Below are 20,932 nucleotides of genomic sequence, written 5' to 3' on the forward strand. Positions count from 1 at the left end.
GACAAATAAAAGTACACTAAAAACAACAGGTGCTCTGGATGGGTAAGCAGATCCTGCTCTACAAATGACATTTATTAACAATGTTTGTTCATGTAGTATCCATGGCCAGGTCTTCTACTTTCTGGAACATTTAGCTTTTGGATCAATCACTAATGGGGTGGATGTTAACACAGCAATATTACTATCCCTTATTCTAGATTTTTGTTGCAGTCAACAAAAACTTTTTTAATGTTCATAAATAGCTTCACTGAGTTATCTTGGTTTTGTTGCAACACAGTCAATCATTTATCCATTATATTTAAAAAAAAAAAATAAGAATCTACATGTACATTGTAGGTTCTGTTTTCTAATTATTAAATGATTCATTGTAAATATTACAATATATGATATGTACATGTAGATAGCCTTTCGCTAATGATGGTATTTTTGTTAATTGAATTTCACAACATCTGGATAGTTTTTCAACTGTTAGTCTTTTTTTACTTTGTTCTGGATTTAATACTTTGAATACCACTGGTTTAAGCAATGAGAAAATTTTGCACCACACATATAGAACACAACTACCATATGAATGTGTTGGTCCTTAGTAAGAAGCATGTAAAACAGGGCTTGTAATTTTTTGGTGTATATCTTGATTTTCCGTTTGTACATTGATGTGGCCATTAGTTTTCTTGTATGTATTGTTTAACATTTGTCATTTAAATTTCATGGTTATTTCTTACTGATGTATGTATAGTTTTTTTGATTGTAAAAGTGTTGTATGGTAAGCTTTATTTCTTTTTTGTCATTTTGTATAGGGCTGGTGTCTGATTACCAGATTACCAATCATACCACCCTTTTCATTTCTTTTTATTATGCATTATGACAACAGTTTGGTGTTAATTTTCATTTAAGAATTGAATGCTCTTTTTTGTAAATTTATTGGGGTGTAAAAGCGTTGACCGAAGTACATTTTGTATGAAGCGCGGAAGCGCTTCATACTTAAAATGTGCGCACGGTCAACGCTTTTACAACCCTGTAAAATTACAAAAAAAAGCATTCAATACTTATAATTACATTTTTACCTATAGGCTCATGAAAACATGCCTTTTATCAAGTTTTTATTTCATTTACCTGTGCACTTTATTGTGGGACCTCGTGTCATCATGAATGAGAAGTTTTATTGAGTGATACAACTGCTTAATTAGCCAATCAGAATAACGTATTGTAATGAAACATACATCTAATGTAATTATTTATGTATGTACAGTAACTACTGTACATGTAACAATATAAAACAGTATATATACATGTATAATCTCATTCCATCATTAATATTGGTCATTGTTGGTATAAATTTATCTTTAAGTTTAACAATGTACTGTGAAAGAGCTTAGTATCTTCTAACAGATACTTAGTATATAGTATGGTTATTAGTGTGAAACCACTGATTCAAAGGACAAGTTTCACTTCTTGTCCAAAATGGCCTAAAATATAAAGTTAAACATAAAGCTCCAAAAAGTTCACAATTTGGTTTCTCAAATGGGTCTATTTCTAAAGTCATAACGCTCAATAAATCAGTTCTTTTCATAAAGGTACATTTTATGTTCCAAATTTTGTCAAAATATGATGATTTTGGGCAATTTTCAGACCCAAAAGCTTTAAGCAATTAAGAATTAAGATTTAGCCACCATCTACCATCCAAAATGTTTTGTGACCAAAAGAATCCAAATCTGATATATATAATTCATCAATATAAAAACTTTTTGGATCTTGGATGGCAGCCAAGTTTAATTATTCCAACAACAATTAAAGTTTTACCATAGTTATCTGTGGTATAATTTTCACAATTATTCAATAGTTTTGTTGTGTATGATTTACAAATATAAAAATAAAGATGGCAAGACCTGAAGAAGGCCGCCTGATTTTTTTAAGTGACATATGAACAACAGAGTCAGTGTGGGGCCACTAAGCTAAACTGCCCGCTTTGCACCAGCCAATATAAATGAATGCCTAGGGTGGGAATCGAACCCACATACACCAACTCTGTTGTCCCTATATTTTTAAATGAACAAAAAATTGTCAAAAACAAATTTAAAAAAATGTATAAATTGGTTAAAATTTAATTATCAATTTATACATGAATATATCTATAGGTTGATTTTCTGTGATTCAGATGTCTACTCAGATTGTAGTCTCATAGGCTCCAATGTACAGCTACATGAATAGACAGCTTAAGAGTGTTTAAAATTGCTAAGGCAGACTTTTGGGGGGAGGAAAGAACTGAAGGCTTGCCCTTTTCGAGGAGAGCTCCATGTATGGTAAATGCGTAGTCCTTTTTTTATATAGTTTTACCCAAAATGTTGACTTGCTAGACCCCTCCCCCTTTAAAACTCCTGGATTCTCATCCAATTTGATAGAAATCTAAACTGTTTTAAAACAAAGTTGTTTAAGTAATAACAATTATGTTTGGGAATTAAAAATAGAAAGGTTCCTTTAAATGTTGCTGAACATTTTGTTTGAATAATCTAGAATATACATGTACATGTGGTTTTAATCGTGGACATTTTAAATCCATGTTAACTTATGCGTGACTTGGGCTTCTGGTACAAATTAAAACATGGAATTATTCATGCAAACTCACAGAAAGTTTCTTGAGATTTAAATTTCCACAGAATAATAAATAAACAAAAACATTAAACAATTTAAACATTTAACATACTAAAATTTATGATAAAAGAGATGATTTTTCATTTCCTATCGTTAACTATCCATTTTTAGATGGTGACGTTCCCTTGTCACCATCTTACGGTGTTTATATACACTGTATCTCAACTTGTACGATTCTCTCATGTATGTAACAATGTTTTAGATTTTAACGAGAGAAATTTATGTATTACTGAAAAATTATTACACCAGGGTTTTCCATATCACAAACTAGTCACAACATTTACTAAATCTTATCAGCGGTATAAGGACATTATTCGTAAATATAGCTCAACATGCAGACTTCTTATACGTTCAGGTATTTCACATCCAATTTTTTATGGAAATATTCTTTATAAAGCACAAAGGTGTCAATATTCACCTCAGAAACTAACAAAACCTTTGAATAGACTTATTAAGAGGGATTTAGTAACGATACTGTTGTCAAGTCATTAAAGATTGCATATTTTGGCGTTAATATTAATTCACTTATAGGGTCTTTGCATCGGAACTAAACACATTCATTTAAAAAACAGTTGTTGGCATGACACTGGTTATGTTCTTCTCATATATGTTATGATGGTATGATACTAAACCCCTAATGGGAAGGATTGTGCTTGATATTCATATGATGAAATCATAATCTTTCAGTCAGTTTTATTGAAGTCTGGAGCTGGCATGTCAGTTAACTGCTAGTAGCCTGTTGTTATTTATGTATTATTGTCATTTTGTTTATTTGCTAGACTATGGTTACATGTACATCTTCTGACATCAGACTCAGACTTCTCTTGAACTGAATTTTAATGTGCATATTGTTATGAGTTTACTTTTCTACATTGGCTAGAGGTATAGGGGGAGGGTTGAGATCTCACAAACATGTTTAACCCTGCCACATTTTTGCGCCTGTCCCAAGTCAGGAGCCTCTGGCCTTTGTTAGTCTTGTATTATTTTAATTTTGGTTTCTTGTGTACAATTTGAAAATTAGTATGGCGTTCATTATTACTGAACTAGTATATTTGTTTAGGGGCCAGCTGAAGGACGCCTCCGGATGCGGGAATTTCTCGCTATATTGAAGACCTGTTGGTGACCTTCTGCTGTTGTTTTTTTTTCTTTGGTCAGGTTGTTGTCTCTGTGACACATTCCCCATTTTCATTCTCAATTTTAACATTTTTATAAAATAAAATAATACACTAACCCTTTGCAATGTTGCAGTTCAACTTTTAATCTAGGGTTCTGGAAAACATTTAAAATATCTCTTGCAGTCATATGCAGGGTATAGGGCTCATAGGTTTGACTCAATAAAGATTTGCTAAGTTTACTGACATGTAGAATCCCAATATCGCTCTAATTAGTATAAATAGCCACATGTGTGCTCAAATGAGGGGGGATAGGACCTTTATCGGGACTCCGGGATCGGGTGTTTTTAAGCTCGGGATTAACCCCTTCGCGATCCGGGAATTCTTTTTTTCAAATTTCTGGAGCCGGGATTTAACTTTATTTAAATTCGGGACCTCGGGATTTCTTGTTTTTAAGCCCGGGATTTCGGGATCAGGACCCCTCCTACCCCACCCCCCCCCCCCTCAAATAACCATTTAGATTAGTCTCAAAATTGATATATCTAACTCAATTGAGTAGATCTAGCTAAAATTTTACTCATAAATGTAAGTGATCATATTTGCTCAATTTAAGATCTCATGGGTGCTCGTAGTGAAATTTAACTGATTGTATTTGCTCAAGTACTCATGTATGCGTGAACAAATGTCTAATTCAAATACCTAAAATTTTACATGGATAATATGGTTACACAACTTAATTATTTTGGCAATACATGTACATGTGACATGTTAGTCCAAATAATCATGACGTCTTGAAAGGCTATTATATTTTTTTTCTTTGACGCCTTACTTCTAAGGCGTCAAAGAAAAAAAATATAATAGCCTTTCAAGACGTCATAATTATTTGGACTAGTGACATGTATGGTCAAAATTATACAATACTACAAGGAAGACTTAAAAAACAGAACAGTTAATCTATATTTATATATACCTCTAAAACTGTAAGGATTCTCCAAATATATCTAGTGGCTAGTAAATTCTGACATTTCACTTTCACTTTCAGTGTAAAATACGAGCAAGAGTCATAATTGACACTCAAAAATAGTCCATCTCTATTGGAAGAATAAGAAGTCGAAGATTCTCTGAATATTACATAAAATACAATTATTTCAACCAATAATTATATATAAGAATTACTTACAAATTCATTAACAAAATCCGCTTTTTTTCTAGTCAAGGGACATAATTATTCAAATATACTAATGCAAGTAACTAAGGCAGCAACCATTTGATTTTCTGGGGGGGGCTATGGTTTTTTTTGGAAAAAAAAGTTTGTTTCCAGTTTTTGGAGAAAAAAATAATTTGTTTTTGATTCTGAGAAAAAAAAATTGTTTGTTTCACCCTCAGCTGCCACTATATGTAATGCTAAAATTGAAAGAAAAAAATTGTTTTCGACTTGTCGCGAAAAAAATAGATTGTTTTTCGCCGCAGGCGAAAAAAAAAGTTTGCACAGAAAAAAAACCATAGCCCCCCCCAGAAAATCAAATGGTTGCTGCCTAAGTCGGAGAAGGAGCGAAAATCCGAAACAGCACCTTAATTAAAAAACAGAAAATAGTTCCACGTGTGTGTCCAACTCCAAGTGATCAATCTACTTGTTATTTACGAAGAAAAGAAATTTAACTTCAAAAATTGTTGAAATCTTTAAAAAAAAAAAAATTGATTCCATTAAAGAATACAAAGAAATCTGCTGGTATTTTCAAAATGGCTGCGGGGGACGCGGCCTGACAAATTATTTTAATATTGTGTCAGATTAACTGACAAATTCCTGATTTTGCTTCGTTAATATTATAGACAAATATGCTACAAACGGTTTAAAGATGTTACTCTATTTCAAATAATTGAAATATAATTACCTTTCTGTGTGTAATTGCGTGAATTGATTTTCTCTCGTTTATCTTCTCGCTCTTGCTCACTTGATGAATATGCATAGGTGGTATTCATCCGCGACAATAATATTTCGGTATATCATTGATATTGAAGATCGTTTGATTGATATACGAATATTTCTAACGACAAAACATTTTCATATTATTAATTTGCATTTAAAAAAATCTGAGTATCCATTGAAAACATAAATATAAAAGAAGAGACAAGGAATTTTATTTTGCACTATAATGTCCGCGGGTTCATAATGTCGGTTATTATCCCAACACTAATTATATATGCATCTCTTTGATCTTTGAAGATCTTTGAAAAGTAGGCGATGGCAATACACCCGAGGCCCCTCAGGGGCCTCTGATGTAAAAAGGAATAGGAATATTAAACAGATGAAATGCAACTGTAAATATAAAGTTGGTTCTTCATAACAAATATAATTGTAAAACATAAAATGTTAGAATACCACCTCCCAATATAATTTATAATGCAATAAAGTTGATTATTATTTTTCTTGATTTATTGTACCCATACTTAATGAAGGTAAACTGAAGGTATGGGTGCCTAATCTTGCCAGACAATGGTAAACGTAGACAGAGACGTGTTCAACCTGATGGACTGTGACAATCACAGCCCTTGAAGAGGTAAACCAATGTACTTCTACAGCCAATTGAAATGTCTTGTATAACACTCGGACAGAATAATCCGTGAAAGTTGTACAGAGATTTAACTGGGAAGGTAGATTGATGAGTGAGTGAGTGAATGGACAACCGAGTGAGGAATGTGAGCAGAGTGTGTGAGGAATGTGAGCAGAGTGCGTGAGGAATGTGAATGTGAGCAAAGTGCGTGAGCATAGTGCGTGAGGAATGTGAGCCTAGTGCGTGAGGAATGTGACCATAGTGCGTGAGGAATGGAATGTGAAAAGAGTGCGTGAGGAATGCGAGCAGCGCGCGACGAATGTGAGCAGAGCGTTTGACGAATGGGAGACCGCGTGACGAATGTGAGAAGAGCGCGTGAGTGAGGAGAGTGTAGAGTTGTTAAATGTTGCTAGACCATAATTGAACTTATTGTGCAATTTAAGATACCATACTTCCTTGTCTTGTGCAAGCAAATAGGTAATTTAATCTATTAGGCTTGACTTTTGTTTTCAATATATGATATTATGTATGCGACTTTTTGTAATGATAAAAATAAATGGTTGAAAGGTAACAATTTACTTTTGCTTTTAACGACTATGTCATTTTTGCACCAGAAGTCCGTATTGATGTGGCATCAAGCTGTTTTGCTAAATCTGCACAAGGTCGCATGTTAACTGATGTTATTACTTTGTGTCCTTCGTTCGTCTGTAAACTTTTATCATTTCAAAATCGATACCAATAAACACTTGAAAATATGAAAAGAAAAACAAACACAATATAGATTTAAAAAATGCGACAAAATGCCCCCAAAAAATCCAGACTAACAAACCAAAAAGAGAAGAGTTTTTAAATAAGATAAAAAAAAAAAGAAACTTAAGGATAGTTAGTTGTACAAGTTAGTATATTTTTTCCAAAAAAAATGTAAAGGTAATAACCTGTATGATGGCGTCATACAAGTAATAACTTGTATAAAGTTTTTTACAAGTAATAACCTGTACAAAATAATAAAATGTACACAACATATATATCTATGTTTACCCAAATCATGAATCATTAAAAAGTGATACACGCTTTATGTGATGTCAAATAAATCATATGTTGGTTCCCATTCGAGATGTAAGAAAAAAGTTTTTATTAAGAGGACTCATTTTATTATAAAAAAATATAATTTATCATGAGATAACTGTTGGATTGACCCACTGATGGTAGCCAAATGTCACATTCTTGTGCAAAAGGATGAAATTACTGAATTTCAGAGAGCATACGGAGTTGTTGTTTACCGAGAATGAAAATTTAGATTCGATCTGGGTACCTTATTGTTTCTATGAATAAACTTCTCCTCAAAGGGTACCAACTCAACACAATAGTTAGATCTATGAATTTTGCTTTTCTTGGTATTCTAAAATCAAATTGAATATTATTTGTATAAATAATGATTCATGGCTCTACAATCTGTCGATACCTGACTGTATTTACAGTAAATCCATGGGATGTTCATGGATGTTTACTAATTGATATTATAGTCTAAGATGAATGGTTTTCATTATTAGTTGATATTGGATTGACCTAGCTGTCAGTAACTGCGAGTAATCTCATATCTGTACTTAATGTCATTTTGTTGTGGTGATGTATTAGTACCCTGCCACAGTAGATGTTTTCTGTTTTTTTTTTTAATCGATCTGTTGAGTAAAGCTCTTTTAACTGTTAATTATAGTACGTTTTTATTTTGTACTGTTACACCAATGTCCAATGTTAGGTTGGTGCACCTTCTAACTAGCTTAACCCTGCAACATTCTGTATGTACTTTTAAGTCAGGCACCTGTAATTCAGTTGTTGTCGTTTGTTGCTGTGTATCATATTTGCTTTTATCTATTATTTTATACATTCACCAGGCTGTATGCGTTGTTTTACATTTGTCATCTGACTATGCGGAATGAGTTTTACTCATTGTTGAATGCCTTGCGATGACTTATAGTTATCATCCGCCTCCTTAAATAATCTATGTTGCTGCAAATCTTCCGTGTTTAGTAATGATCAAGTTGGCGTGTTTCATCTTACTGTTCGCTAGCCTGAGTATAAGATAACGCTTGCTTTCTTTTTTATGTTGACCTTCTTGCATTGTACCACGGAAAAATTAGTAATGTATTCGTGTAAAATATATTAATTAAATTGTTTATTTGACAAGTGTGGACATAATTCAGTGTGGGTAGAATGTTTGAATGTTTGATATTGTTTTCTGACATAAAGAGGCATATGTTTTTCTCACATAGTGTCCTATGTTGAACTGTTGTGCACAGTGACATCAAACCTGTACTAAATACTAAAACAGCAGTGTCTTTTATTTGATATTTAGTTTTAATGTTCAAGATTGTCTTGGAGAAAACACTAATTCAAATCAGTGCGAACCGTTCATAGATTTTATTTAGGATATTAAATCCACATTTTTGCCAATTTACTTTGAGTGCTTCGTGTAAAAAATATGCACGTTTCTGTAATTAAATGTGCATGTCGTTCCATTGTGGGTTTTCCTTTCAATATCTTAACTTTGAAAAAGCTTTTTTTTTAATACATTTATCATTTTTTTTAAATGATCCGTTAATGGAACACAGCTAGCTGAGTGAGCCACAACCCTAGAGAGATTTCATTAAAGAAGCAGAAGATCGCAATAGGTTTTATTTATTATAGTTATAATATTTAGAAAAAATACAAATATCATAACTATAATAAATTAAATGATTATTATGTTTTACAGAACTGGAAAGAAACCTATTGTGACTGACATCTAAGATCTTTCCATCATTAATTGAAACATGTTTCGAATATAAATACGCTGATGGATATCTTAGTCGATTCTGAAATTGAGGGGTGTAAAGTGTGCGAATCGTCTGCATCGACGTATTGATCAAAGGAAATTTTCGAATATGATTCCAGAACTGGAGATAAAAAGCCTATTGTGACTGATATTTAAAACCTTTCCATGATTATTTAAAGCATGTTTTTAATATAGTTTTCAATATAAATACCCTGATGGAGAGCTTAGTAGATTTTCAAAATGAAGGTTGTAATGTGTACGAATCGTCTGCAACAGTAATGAAAAACTTCGAAAATTTGACCTACATGGTCAAACGAATATTTCTTTTCTCTTTAGTGTTGATTATTATAGATGATGATAAAAATTACTTCAAAATGTCATCTCCTCACCCCTGATTCTTTGTCATCAAATGCAAACAGTTTGACATGATTAATTATCAAACACAGATATAGATAGGTTTCGATATGACATAATTTTAGTTCTAGTTGTTTCTGTTGGCCGACACTTAATGATGCCTTTATATTTTTATAATGTATCAGGGATTCATGGTATTGCAGATACATGTACGGCTTCATGTACAAGTTGTTTCTGGGCTTTTAGAGAAGTACTCTCTTATTTTTACTTTAAAATAAAGTTATTAAAAGATATACAGTTGAGAGACTCACTGATTGAATTAACAGTAGACGTATATTTCTTCTTGATTGTAGGCAGCCACAATAATTGGATTGATGACACGACACATGCCATCTTCAATTTTTACCAGTGTTGCATCAAAAGGACATGGTGTGGGTGTATTCACGGACCCAGAAAAAATAACGGTGTTTCCTGAATTTAATTACCTTAAGTCTCCTTCTGGATGTAGTAAGTTTGTTGTCAACATGGATATATTATTTATTGATGATTTTCTGTTACATATTGTTGAAATAACGTGGGAGCCAAAATTGAAAGCATGTCCAATATATGTTACATTATTCATTCAACTGGAGATTTATAATACATGTAGCGTGTCAATGAAACAATAATGAAAGCATTATCATGTTTATATTGACAGTAATTTATTTAATTCAAATGCCGAAATATTAATTAGAACAATAACTTATGAAATAGGCCTTATATCATTTCGGCTTTCTAAAATTCGAATTACATCAACTTTGAACAAAAGAGGGGCGACAGATATCAGAAGGACATTAAAACTCTTAGATCAAAAACAAACTGACAACGTCATGGCTAAAAAGGAAACAGAAAAAACAGACAAAAAGTAACTTTCTTACTTTACTTTCGATCCTGTACAGGGGAAACTGACATTAACTGTTTAAGGAAAACAGAAAGCAGATATGAGGATCTATTTGCCGAGCCTGCGACATTTATATGTTTATATCGTCTTGTATTTGATTAACTTAAGTGACATATATTTATTTTCATATGGAACCTTTTCACACTCTTTGTATTGTATTGGTCACTGCGTCTGATAACTCGAGCTCCTTAAAGTGAGACTTTCATTTTTTCTATTCTTAAATCAATTTGCTGCCCTTTTCATTATTTGTAGTTTTGGATATACATTGTTCTAGCCATTTGCAGAGCTGAGAAAATCCAGTGTTTAAACAAAAATGATTTCTGTTTAAAGAAGTTTATCCTTTTTAACTGCTATATTGCATTTAAAATGACCAAAAACAAACTTCGTTTTCATATTGAAGGTGGCTCATGTTCTGGTTCTGTATGTTCAAAGTCATGTTACAGTGACGGAAGAAAGTACGAAGATATGCACGGTCTTACAAACAGTATATCGGGGATTGTTGACGATAATATTTTGTGCAATTCACACGACCCACATCATGGTCTAGAAAATATTTTGGTGCACGAATTTGCACATCAAGTTTATAACTACATGCCATCAAGTGATAGACACCAGGTAAGACTATGGATTATATGTTTCAGTATATTATATATATCCTATTTAAAAAAGAGACAATGCATTAGTAATGCATGGTTGGCAACATACTACTAGATTGGTTGAGACTAGTTTCCCTGCAAAACAATTGAATTCTCTTACGAAGTAATCAGTTAACACTGGCGTCTGGGCAAAAACTCATAGCTCCATGAATGCTTATTAAGTACAGCTAGTAACGAAACTTTAAGATATAATTGAAAGCAATGCTCCCGCATTCTAAACCATTATTGAAAAAAAGTCTTCCATTAGTTAGGCATTACAAGCTTAGTGAAATAAGATATGGATCGTTAGAGCCTCATTATGGTGATCTTTAGAAGGCAACTTTTCCAGAACACATAGATATAGGACGATGTGGTATGAGTGCCTATGAGACAACTCTCCATCCAAGTATTACTCAATTCATTTCACTTGACTGGGCGGGGTTAAACCGGTTCGTTCATAATAAACCAGTCCATCTATAGATAGGTGTTATAGGATAAATTCATCAATGAAGTGTCTAGTCATTCTTTTGTAAATTCCTTTGATGACACTGATAGGTGAATATAAATCAATAATTATTATAACGGCAATCATCCTTATCATACACATCTTCAAATAGACTGTCCTAATGCAAATCAAAACATAAGCTCCGCCCGATCAGTTGAAATAACATTGGTAATAACAATCTATTAAGGTAAACCATTCTAGTCAAGGTACATACATGTACTTACATTTTTCTTGAACAATCTTCAGAAGGTACATTTTAATACAAAATGACGCACGGAAAAATATTACAAAACCAAAAATGTCGAAAAACTTGATGGGTGAGAAACAGAGGTTCTAACAAAAAAACCAGCGAGTTCGGCCAGGTGGAAGTAAAACAAAAAAGAAAGTTTTAGGAATAACCTCCATCTTATTTGCTCATAACCAATGTTTTAGAAGAAGAAATACGTTATGATTTAAGGTTTATACTACTAATATTTCTGTAGGTGACTTATATCTATAATCAAGACAAGCAACATCATACATGGCATGACCATACTTATGCTACCTCAAATGCAAGAGAGTTTTGGGCAGAAGCTTCTGCAAGTTTCTTCCGTGTAGTCATACGACCAAGGACGACTAGTGCAACTGGTGGATTGAATATGTAAATTCTTACTTTGATTTTCATATATAATCTTATCTATATTTGCACATATGACTCAACATTATCTTTAAAGAACTTTTCACATTTATTTGATAAAACGAATTTTACACTGTAACGCTGAATAGATTATTATCCTATACGCTCCTGACTTGCATTATCTTTAAAGTACTTTCCACATTTATATTTGATAAAACGAATTTTATACTGTGACTCTGAATGGATTATTATCCCATACGTTCCTGACTTATATTATCTTTAAAGAACTTTCCACATTTATGTTTGATAAAACGAATTTTATACTGTGCCGCTTTATGTATTATTATCATATTCGTTCCTGACTTGTGTTTACCAACTTCTTTTAATTGGTACCGTTATTGCTTTAATTTGAAAACAAATGGATGTAGATAGGGAATATGAAAATACTTTTAACATAAAGTGCTAACCAGGATAACTTATGATTGTGACCTGTTCAGCTAATATTATGGCTGTACTTATTACGTTTACTTTCAAGATAATCACAATAATTGTTAAGTTGCACACCCTAATTCCTGGTGTGGCTTTTTGTAAAAGTCTTTGCTTTTTGGGAAAATTGTATCTTGATAAAACAGCTAATAGCTGTAATGTTAAGCTCATGACAAGGTAAAAATCAAATAATGAAATAACTGAATTATGTTTTTTGACATAATATAATTCAAAGGTTATTTCTAATATGATGTACAATTGTCTTTAAAAAAGCTGTTTCTGTTTTAGCTGTGACCTTACCCATGTATGCAGGACCGAGCAGGAAAATAGGGAATGGATTAAAAAGCATGACCCATCTTTATACAACTTATTAGCAAAGGTTTACACAAATAACAGACCTTCAGTTCTCAGTGGATTAAAAGTGTGTCAATAAAAATTAAAAGATAACAGTTTTCTTACTCATAGAACCTAAAAGCCTATATAACTTATACCTTCAAAAGTGTATACATGCATGCACAACAGCATTACCAAAGGTTTGGTGTAATGATATTTCGATTATAACTTCATTTTTATTATTATATAAATGTGTTTTACTTAAAAAATTATCGCTATCTCTTTTAATCTGAAAAAAAATATATAGTTACCATTACGTCTCAATGACGCTGTTTGACATATATAGACATATGATCAGGTTAAGAAAAACATTAAAAAAGTATTAACCTCCCAAGGACTATTCATTCTTCTTTCAAGGTTTCATACTAAACGGGAGGTTACAATTTAGTGCATATAGATATAGGAAGATGTGGTATGTATGTTTTCAAATTTATTTGTAGAAACCAGAATAAACGTTTGAAAATCCAGGGAACGCCTCTACAAAGTCTGACGAAATTCCATCACGCCAATGGTTCAGTTGCTACAAACATGTTTTGTTTTGTTAAATCAGATAATTTCAACATGTATAGTTTCCCTCTTCTGTATACTGTTTTATATACATTCTTAAAACAAGTGAAATGTAAAAATGTACCGAACTCAAAGGAACCTCAAAACGGAAAGTCCCTAAACTAATAGCAAAAAATCAAAAGCCAGAACACATCAAACGAATGAAAAACAACTACCATATTTCTGGCTTGCAATATACATTACCTTATGTAGAAAATGGCGGCGTAAACCTGGGTTTATAGCTAGCTAAACCTCTTACTTGTATGAAATACTGATGTAATATCAGTATTACAAACCTAATCTTGAACTCTATCCTATTTTTGTAAATTTTAAGAAATTTACCGGTGACGTCCCTTTTGTGCGTCGATCTATTCGACTGACATACAATGCGTTGTTCGGCTGTGCTGTTTTTATGTGCTGATCTAGGTTGTTTGACGTATTCGTTTTTATTCTGTAGTTAGTCACCATTTCGGTGTTAACATGTATATCTATTATATGGTCATTTTTATAAATTTACAGTGTTTGCAAAAATATGAATTATTCTAAATACTAAGGATTTTCTTATCCAAGGCAGATAAACTTATATATTATTTCGAAATATAAAGTCACTCCCTTTTGGATAGGACAAAACGATGTGCCATATGACCAAATTAAAGAGTGGCAAACGATACCAGAGGGACAGTCAAACTCATAAATCGAAAATAAAATGACAACGCCATCGATAAAAAATAAAAAAAGACAAACAGACAGATAATAGTACACAAGACACAACATAGAAAACTAGACTAAGCAACACGAACCCCACCACAACTGAGTGTGATCTCAGGTGCCCCGGAAGGGTTTTCAGATCCAGCTCAATAAGTTGCATCCGTCGTTTTGCTCATGTTATTACATATCCAGTATATAGTTTAAGTCAGTAGGTCACATTCGTGGTGAATAGGGAAGGGATTGTAGTTATGACATAAGGAACATATCTGATATCATCTGTGAAATGGTTATTCCATAACGGTCAACCAACTCGTGATGGTGTCCGTAAAATTTACGAAGGGATGATTTCAACTTCACCATTTGGAACTCTTACTTTAATAGTTTGCTTGTGAGCAGCAACCCTCTACCAAGGAAAGCATGATAGGAAATACAAGCCCGGGATTATCGTATCAATTAGGAGATGTTGATTCTCAGTTTATGTGGTTGTTAAGTAGTGAAGAAACTGGTGTATGTAAAAGTATAGCTAAGTACATAAACATGTGTTTTTTACTTAGAATATAAGTGTGAAATGTTTTGTTTGCTGCTTATATATATATATAAAATGACTACTTATATTTTTTTACACTAGAGTTACTCCCCTTGGAACACATATACTTTGATACTTGTGTAGTATTAATTTTAGTTAAGATTGTTAAAATGTTATTCTTTGTTGTATATATGCTGTCAATGATTATGTTCATAATTGAGCTTTCTTTAATAAAATATTTCGTATTTCGTATATTCTGTATTTTACTTTCGATCCTGTACAGGGGAAACTGACATTAACTGTTTTAGGAAAACAGAGAACAGATATGAGGATCTATTTGCTGAGTCTGCATTTATATGTTTATATCGTCTTGTTTTTGATTAACTTAAGTGATATATATATTTATTTTCATATGCAACCTTTTCACACTCTTTGTATTGTGTTAGTCACTTCGTGTGCTAACTCGAGGTACTTAAAGTGAGACTTTCATTTTTTTCATTCTTAAATAGATTTTTTGCCTTTTTCAGTATTTGTTCCTTTTTCTTTTAGTTTTGGATATAGATTGTTCTAGTTATTTGTAGAACTGAGCAAATCCATTGTTTTAATAAATGCTTGCAATTCCAAGAAGTCTATCCCTTTTAATTGCGATATTGTATTTAAATTTATTAAACACAATCTTCGTTTTCCTATTGAAGGTGGCTCGTGTTATGCACGTTCTGTATGTTCAAAGTCATGTTACAGTGACGGAAGAAAGTACGAAGATATGCACGGTCTTACAAACAGTATATCGGGGATTGTTGACGATAATATTTTGTGCAATTCACATGACCAACATCCTGGACTAGAAAATATTTTGGTTCACGAATTTGCATATCAAGTTTATAACTACATGCCATCCAGTGATAGACATCAAATATAAGACTATGTATTATATGCTTCAGTATATAATATACATCCTATTTAAAAAAAAGAGACAGTGCTTTAGTAATGCAAGGCTGCCACCATGCTACTAGATTGGTTAAGCCTAGTTTCCTTGCAAAACAATGGAATTCTCTTACGAAAGTTATCAGTTAACACTGGTGTCTGGGCAAAAATTAATAACTCCACTTTGTTCTTTTGATTTTCTGCAAGCATACATGAGTGTTTATTGAGTACAGCTAGTAACGAAACTTTAAGATATAATTGAAAGCAATACTAAATCATTATTGAAAAAAAATCTTCCATTTATTTTAAGGCATTACAAGCTAAGTGAAATAAGATATGGATTGTTAGAGCCTCATTATGGTGATCTTCAGAAGGCAACTTTTCCAGAGCACACATACTTATATATCAAACTTACTCGTGAAAAAAACATTTTTCTTGGACAATCTTTAGAAGGTACATTTTAGTTCAAATTGACGCACGAATTTTTTTTTTAAAGTTTACAAAACCAAAAATGTCAAAAAACTTGATGACTGAAAAACAGAGAAGCTAACAAAAAACCCAGCGAGTTCGGCCAAGTGGAAGTAAAACACGTGTTTTAGGAATAACCTGCATCTTTTATGCTCATAGCAAATATTCTAAAAGAAGAATTATGATTTAATTCAAGGTTAATACTACTAATATTTCTGTAGGTTACATATATCTATAATCAAGACAAGCAACATCATACATGGCATGACCATACTTATACTACCTCAAATGCAAGAGAGTTTTGGGCGGAAGATTCTGAAAGTTTCTTCCGTGTAGTCATACGACCAAGAACGACTAGTGCAACTGGTGGATTCAATATGTAAATTCTTACTTTAATTCTTAAATATAATCTTGTTGTATATTTGACTTAACATTATCTTTAAAGAACTTTTCACATATATTTGTAAAACGAATTTTACACTGTAACGCTGAATGGATTATTAACATATTACGTTCCTGACTTGCATGTTGTGTATACTAACTTCTCTCTTGATACCGTTAATGTTTTATTTTGAAAACGAATGGATATATTTAAAAAAACTATAAACATAAAGTGCTGACCTGGATAACTTAGAATTGTGACATAATCAACTAATATTATGGCTCTTCTATATCTTCAATTCCTGGTGTGGCTTTTTATAAAAGGCTTTGCTATTTGGGAAAATTGTATCTTGATAAAACAGTTAATAGCTGTAATGTTAAGCTCATGTCATGGTTTTTTATAATACGATTTACAATTGTCTTTAGAAAAGTTGTTTCTGTTTTAGCTGTGACCTTACCCATGTATGTAGGACCGAACAGGAAAATAGGGAATGGATTAAAAAGCACGACCCTTCTTTATACAACTTATTATCAAAGGTTTACACCTTCAGTTCTCAGTGGATTAAAAGTGTGTCAATAAAAATTGAAAGGATAACAGTATTTTTACTCTCATTTATAGGACTTAAAAGCAAAGAACTTATACTTTCAGAAGTTTAATCATGCATGAACAGCATCATTAACACAAGTTTGGTGTAATGATATTTCAACAGACTGTCGATGTTTACCAATTGTACTTCATTTTATATTATTATTATTTAAATGTGCTTCACTTAAATCTATCACTATCTTTTTAATATGAATATACATATTTTTTTACTATAACGTCTCATATAATGCTCATAGAATCATCATTTAAATTTTAAGCTTTATTTGTATGTTTGATGTATATTTGACATATGACGGTTCATCCTACTTTGAAAGTTTTACACTAAACGGGAGGTAACAATCACTGCATGTAGGTTTTCATATTGAACTTTAGAAACCGGTTGAAGTGGTTGAAAATCCATAAAAAAATCAACAAAATCTTACGCAATTCCATCATGTCAATGGTTCAGTTGCTACCATCGTGTTCAGTTTTGTTATTTCAGATTATTTTAACATGTATATTTGTTCTCTTCTGTATATTTAGACGAAAACGACTTCCTCAAACAAAGCCAAAGACGTATTTACAATATTGTTTTATATACTACCTGCCTTTCAAAAAAAGGAAAATAAAAAATATTGAATTCAAAGGAGCTAAAAAACGGAAAGTCCCTTAACAGATAGCAAAAAATCAAAAGCCCAAACACATCGAACGAATGGAAAACAACTGTCCTATTCCTGACTTGGTACAGACATTTCCTAATATAGAAAATGGCGGTATAAACCTAGGTTTATAGCTATAGCTACACATCTCACTTGTCTGACAGTCGCATGTAATTCCATTGTAATGAAAACAAAACAAACAGACATTACGGTTAAAATGTATAAAAATGGATACAGCAAACAACATTGTGTTATAATAAAAAACGACATGTAGGCACTCTAAAGACAAAACACATAAACAAAAAGAACGACAGCACAATAAAAAAAAATGGCGGGATATAAAAATACTGAGCCTCGCCCAAAGGATAATACCAAAAATGGACATGACAGTATAGGTTAAAAATATACAAAGAAAAATAAAAAGAACACTAGTCTATAACACGTGATAACAATGACCAACAACAGCAGTTCCTAAAATCTATACTTCAAGACCATTATTCCTTTTAGGAAGTTGGTGCGGAACATAATTAATTAACTAGGTCATGGTATCTTCCGATATTTTTTGTAAAAAAAAAATATAGAAAAAGATGTTCTATGATATAACCCTGCTTTATCAACTTTCTGCACAGACACGGGTGACGTTTAACAAAGTCTGGTGACGTTTAACAAAGTCTGAGTAGCAGTATAAGCTAGTTGAATACCAAAGAAGTTTGGAAATTTATATCCCATATGTATAGTTGTAGTTGGTATTATGTTGCGAAGGTATTGGAAATTTAGAATTATGAAATTGAAATCGTCTCGTTTGTGATATATTCTGCCAATGAGATGACCGGTTGTGTCAAATTCGAAGTATAGAGATAGGATTTGCTTTCAATTTTTCAATTCATGTATTTGGTTTTGATGTTATATTGGTTATTTTCATCGGATTTTGTCTAATGCTTAGTCCGTTGTTGTGTGTGTTACATTTTAATGTTGTGTCGTTGTTCTCCTTTGATATTTAATGCGTTTCCCTCAGTTTTGGTTTGTTACCCCGATTCTGTTTTTTGTCCATAGATTTATGAGTTTTGAACAGCGGTATACTACTGTTGCTTTTATTTGTAGATTATTGCTTCTTTCAATTTTTTTTTATATTGGTGACCATTATATTTTTTGTTTTTTTGGCATCTAATATTTTTTTATTATATATTTATCCGTTCTAACTTGTGATGTGGAGTCATGACCATAACGAAAGTGTGTTAATGCAAATATCGAACATGACAGACTTACTTCAATTTTGACTTATGATTTCTATGCATTAACTATATTTTTGCCTTGTCAACGGAGATTTCCCTTATTAAACAAACCTTAGACTTTAACAATTCTGCCTTTTTCTATGTTTGTCATTGAATAGAACTATATTATACAGAATGACTTCACAAACATCTGCATTTTCTTAATTTCATGATATGCCTGTGCGGATCAGATAGTTGTTTGTTCTACATCTCATTATATTTTTTGGTTATAATTAGTTTTGTATTTGCAATAATGTATTTTACTTTCAATTTGGCGTTTCTTTATATAGGGTAGTTGATCAGCTGAAAATATTCAAAACTATCCATTCAAACGGAAGCAAATTGGATGAAATTTATTCTTATGCAAAAGCTTTATAAAATGTGAAGTGTTGTTTAGATCAGATTATTTCAGAATCAAGTCACTCTTATTTTTGGGATAGGACGAAACGGGGAACCATTTGACCAAATTTAAATTATTGTGTTCACCATTAATAGATAAATTCAACATTTGTGTTATTTCCAACCATTGAAAATGGGACATCCTTAGCTATGCTAAACTAACATATTTTGTTCTTTTTCAGTCCCATTCAATTAATTTGCTCTCCATACATTTACCGGTGCACATTTGGCTCTTAGAGTTCTCGATGCAGTTTGGTAGATAAAACTGCTTTAAAAACATAAACTTTGTGAAGATCATTTTATTGTTTTAATAAATAATGATACATCGTTTATCATCTACGTACCTGAAGTTGTTTAAATATTTAAAATATTAAATATCAAATTTTAAATGTAAATTAAGCTTATTTTATATACACCACTTTAATTTAAAGCATTGTCGATATCTTTCTTGATCTGAGAGTATGAATTTTATTTTATGATTTTCACGTCTCATACAATGCTGTTAAAATCAACATGTTGATTATAATCTTTATTTGTATCTTTGACATACATCACAATGACATATGTACTGAGGGCATGACATTTACAAAATATTTCTTACTTTACAAGGACAAATCATCATACTTTCAAAGTTTCATGCTAAACCCGAGGATACAATTGATCAGATACATGATTTCATATATCTATTATGTTAAACTGTAGTTTAATGGGAAACTACTTAAAACTTACACACTAATAAAACCAAATCAACACACGACAGCCACCTGACTAGGAAAGGTGCATACAAATGCAGTGGATTTAAACGTTTCAACATGATCAAAGAAATCATTTTTTTTGCAATACATGCATGTATGTATCTTGCATTTGAAAACTTGACACCGCACAAGCTTCCTAACAGCTATGATGACTAAGCAGATTTTGCTCCTTTTCAGAGGTTTTTATATTATCAATATTGTTTTTGATGCATTTGTCTTTGTGCGCTCATTTTGCCATGAGAGTGCCTGGTTAAAGGTTTGACTAGAAAAGCATAACTAACTATTACCACTTTATGTTAAGTGTTTGTTGGTATTCTCTTGTCTGTTGTTTTCGTATTTCATATCTAACTTTTTTCATGAAAGATGGGTATTAGATCTTTCATTGTTTATGTGAAATTTGCTCAAACCTGTTGTATCGTGTAACATTTTCAGCTTGATAAGTTGTCGGTTTATTATTTAAGACAGTATGTTGCCATCTAGGTGTCTATTGATTATATTTGTCGCCGTGTTGGTGTTTTATTGACATATACACCACATAATTTTATTCACACACTGCTTTACTTTTATTTTCATTGACTACACCGTATTAATCTTATCGTTATTATTAATGAAAATGTACTCAAATAGTTAAACACCAGTTTATTATAATCTTGTT

At 32.0% G+C, this 20,932-nt stretch overlaps 1 protein-coding gene across 1 annotated transcript in view; it reads left to right on the forward strand.

Annotated features, from left to right (window-relative positions):
• The window catches only part of LOC143064086 (uncharacterized), a 29,985-nt gene extending 16,877 nt beyond the window's left edge, over positions 1 to 13,108 (forward strand). The window contains exons 4-7 of the mRNA XM_076236636.1: positions 9,833 to 9,986; positions 10,820 to 11,034; positions 12,042 to 12,199; positions 12,950 to 13,108. Of these exons, the coding sequence (XP_076092751.1) occupies positions 9,833 to 9,986; positions 10,820 to 11,034; positions 12,042 to 12,199; positions 12,950 to 13,094 (672 nt within the window). The 3' untranslated portion in view covers positions 13,095 to 13,108. The remainder of the gene's footprint in view (positions 1 to 9,832; positions 9,987 to 10,819; positions 11,035 to 12,041; positions 12,200 to 12,949) is intronic.
• Positions 13,109 to 20,932: the final 7,824 nt, after the last annotated feature.

This window comes from Mytilus galloprovincialis, chromosome 2 (assembly GCF_965363235.1).
Source record: "Mytilus galloprovincialis chromosome 2, xbMytGall1.hap1.1, whole genome shotgun sequence".
Taxonomy (NCBI): Eukaryota; Metazoa; Mollusca; class Bivalvia; order Mytilida; family Mytilidae; genus Mytilus; species Mytilus galloprovincialis.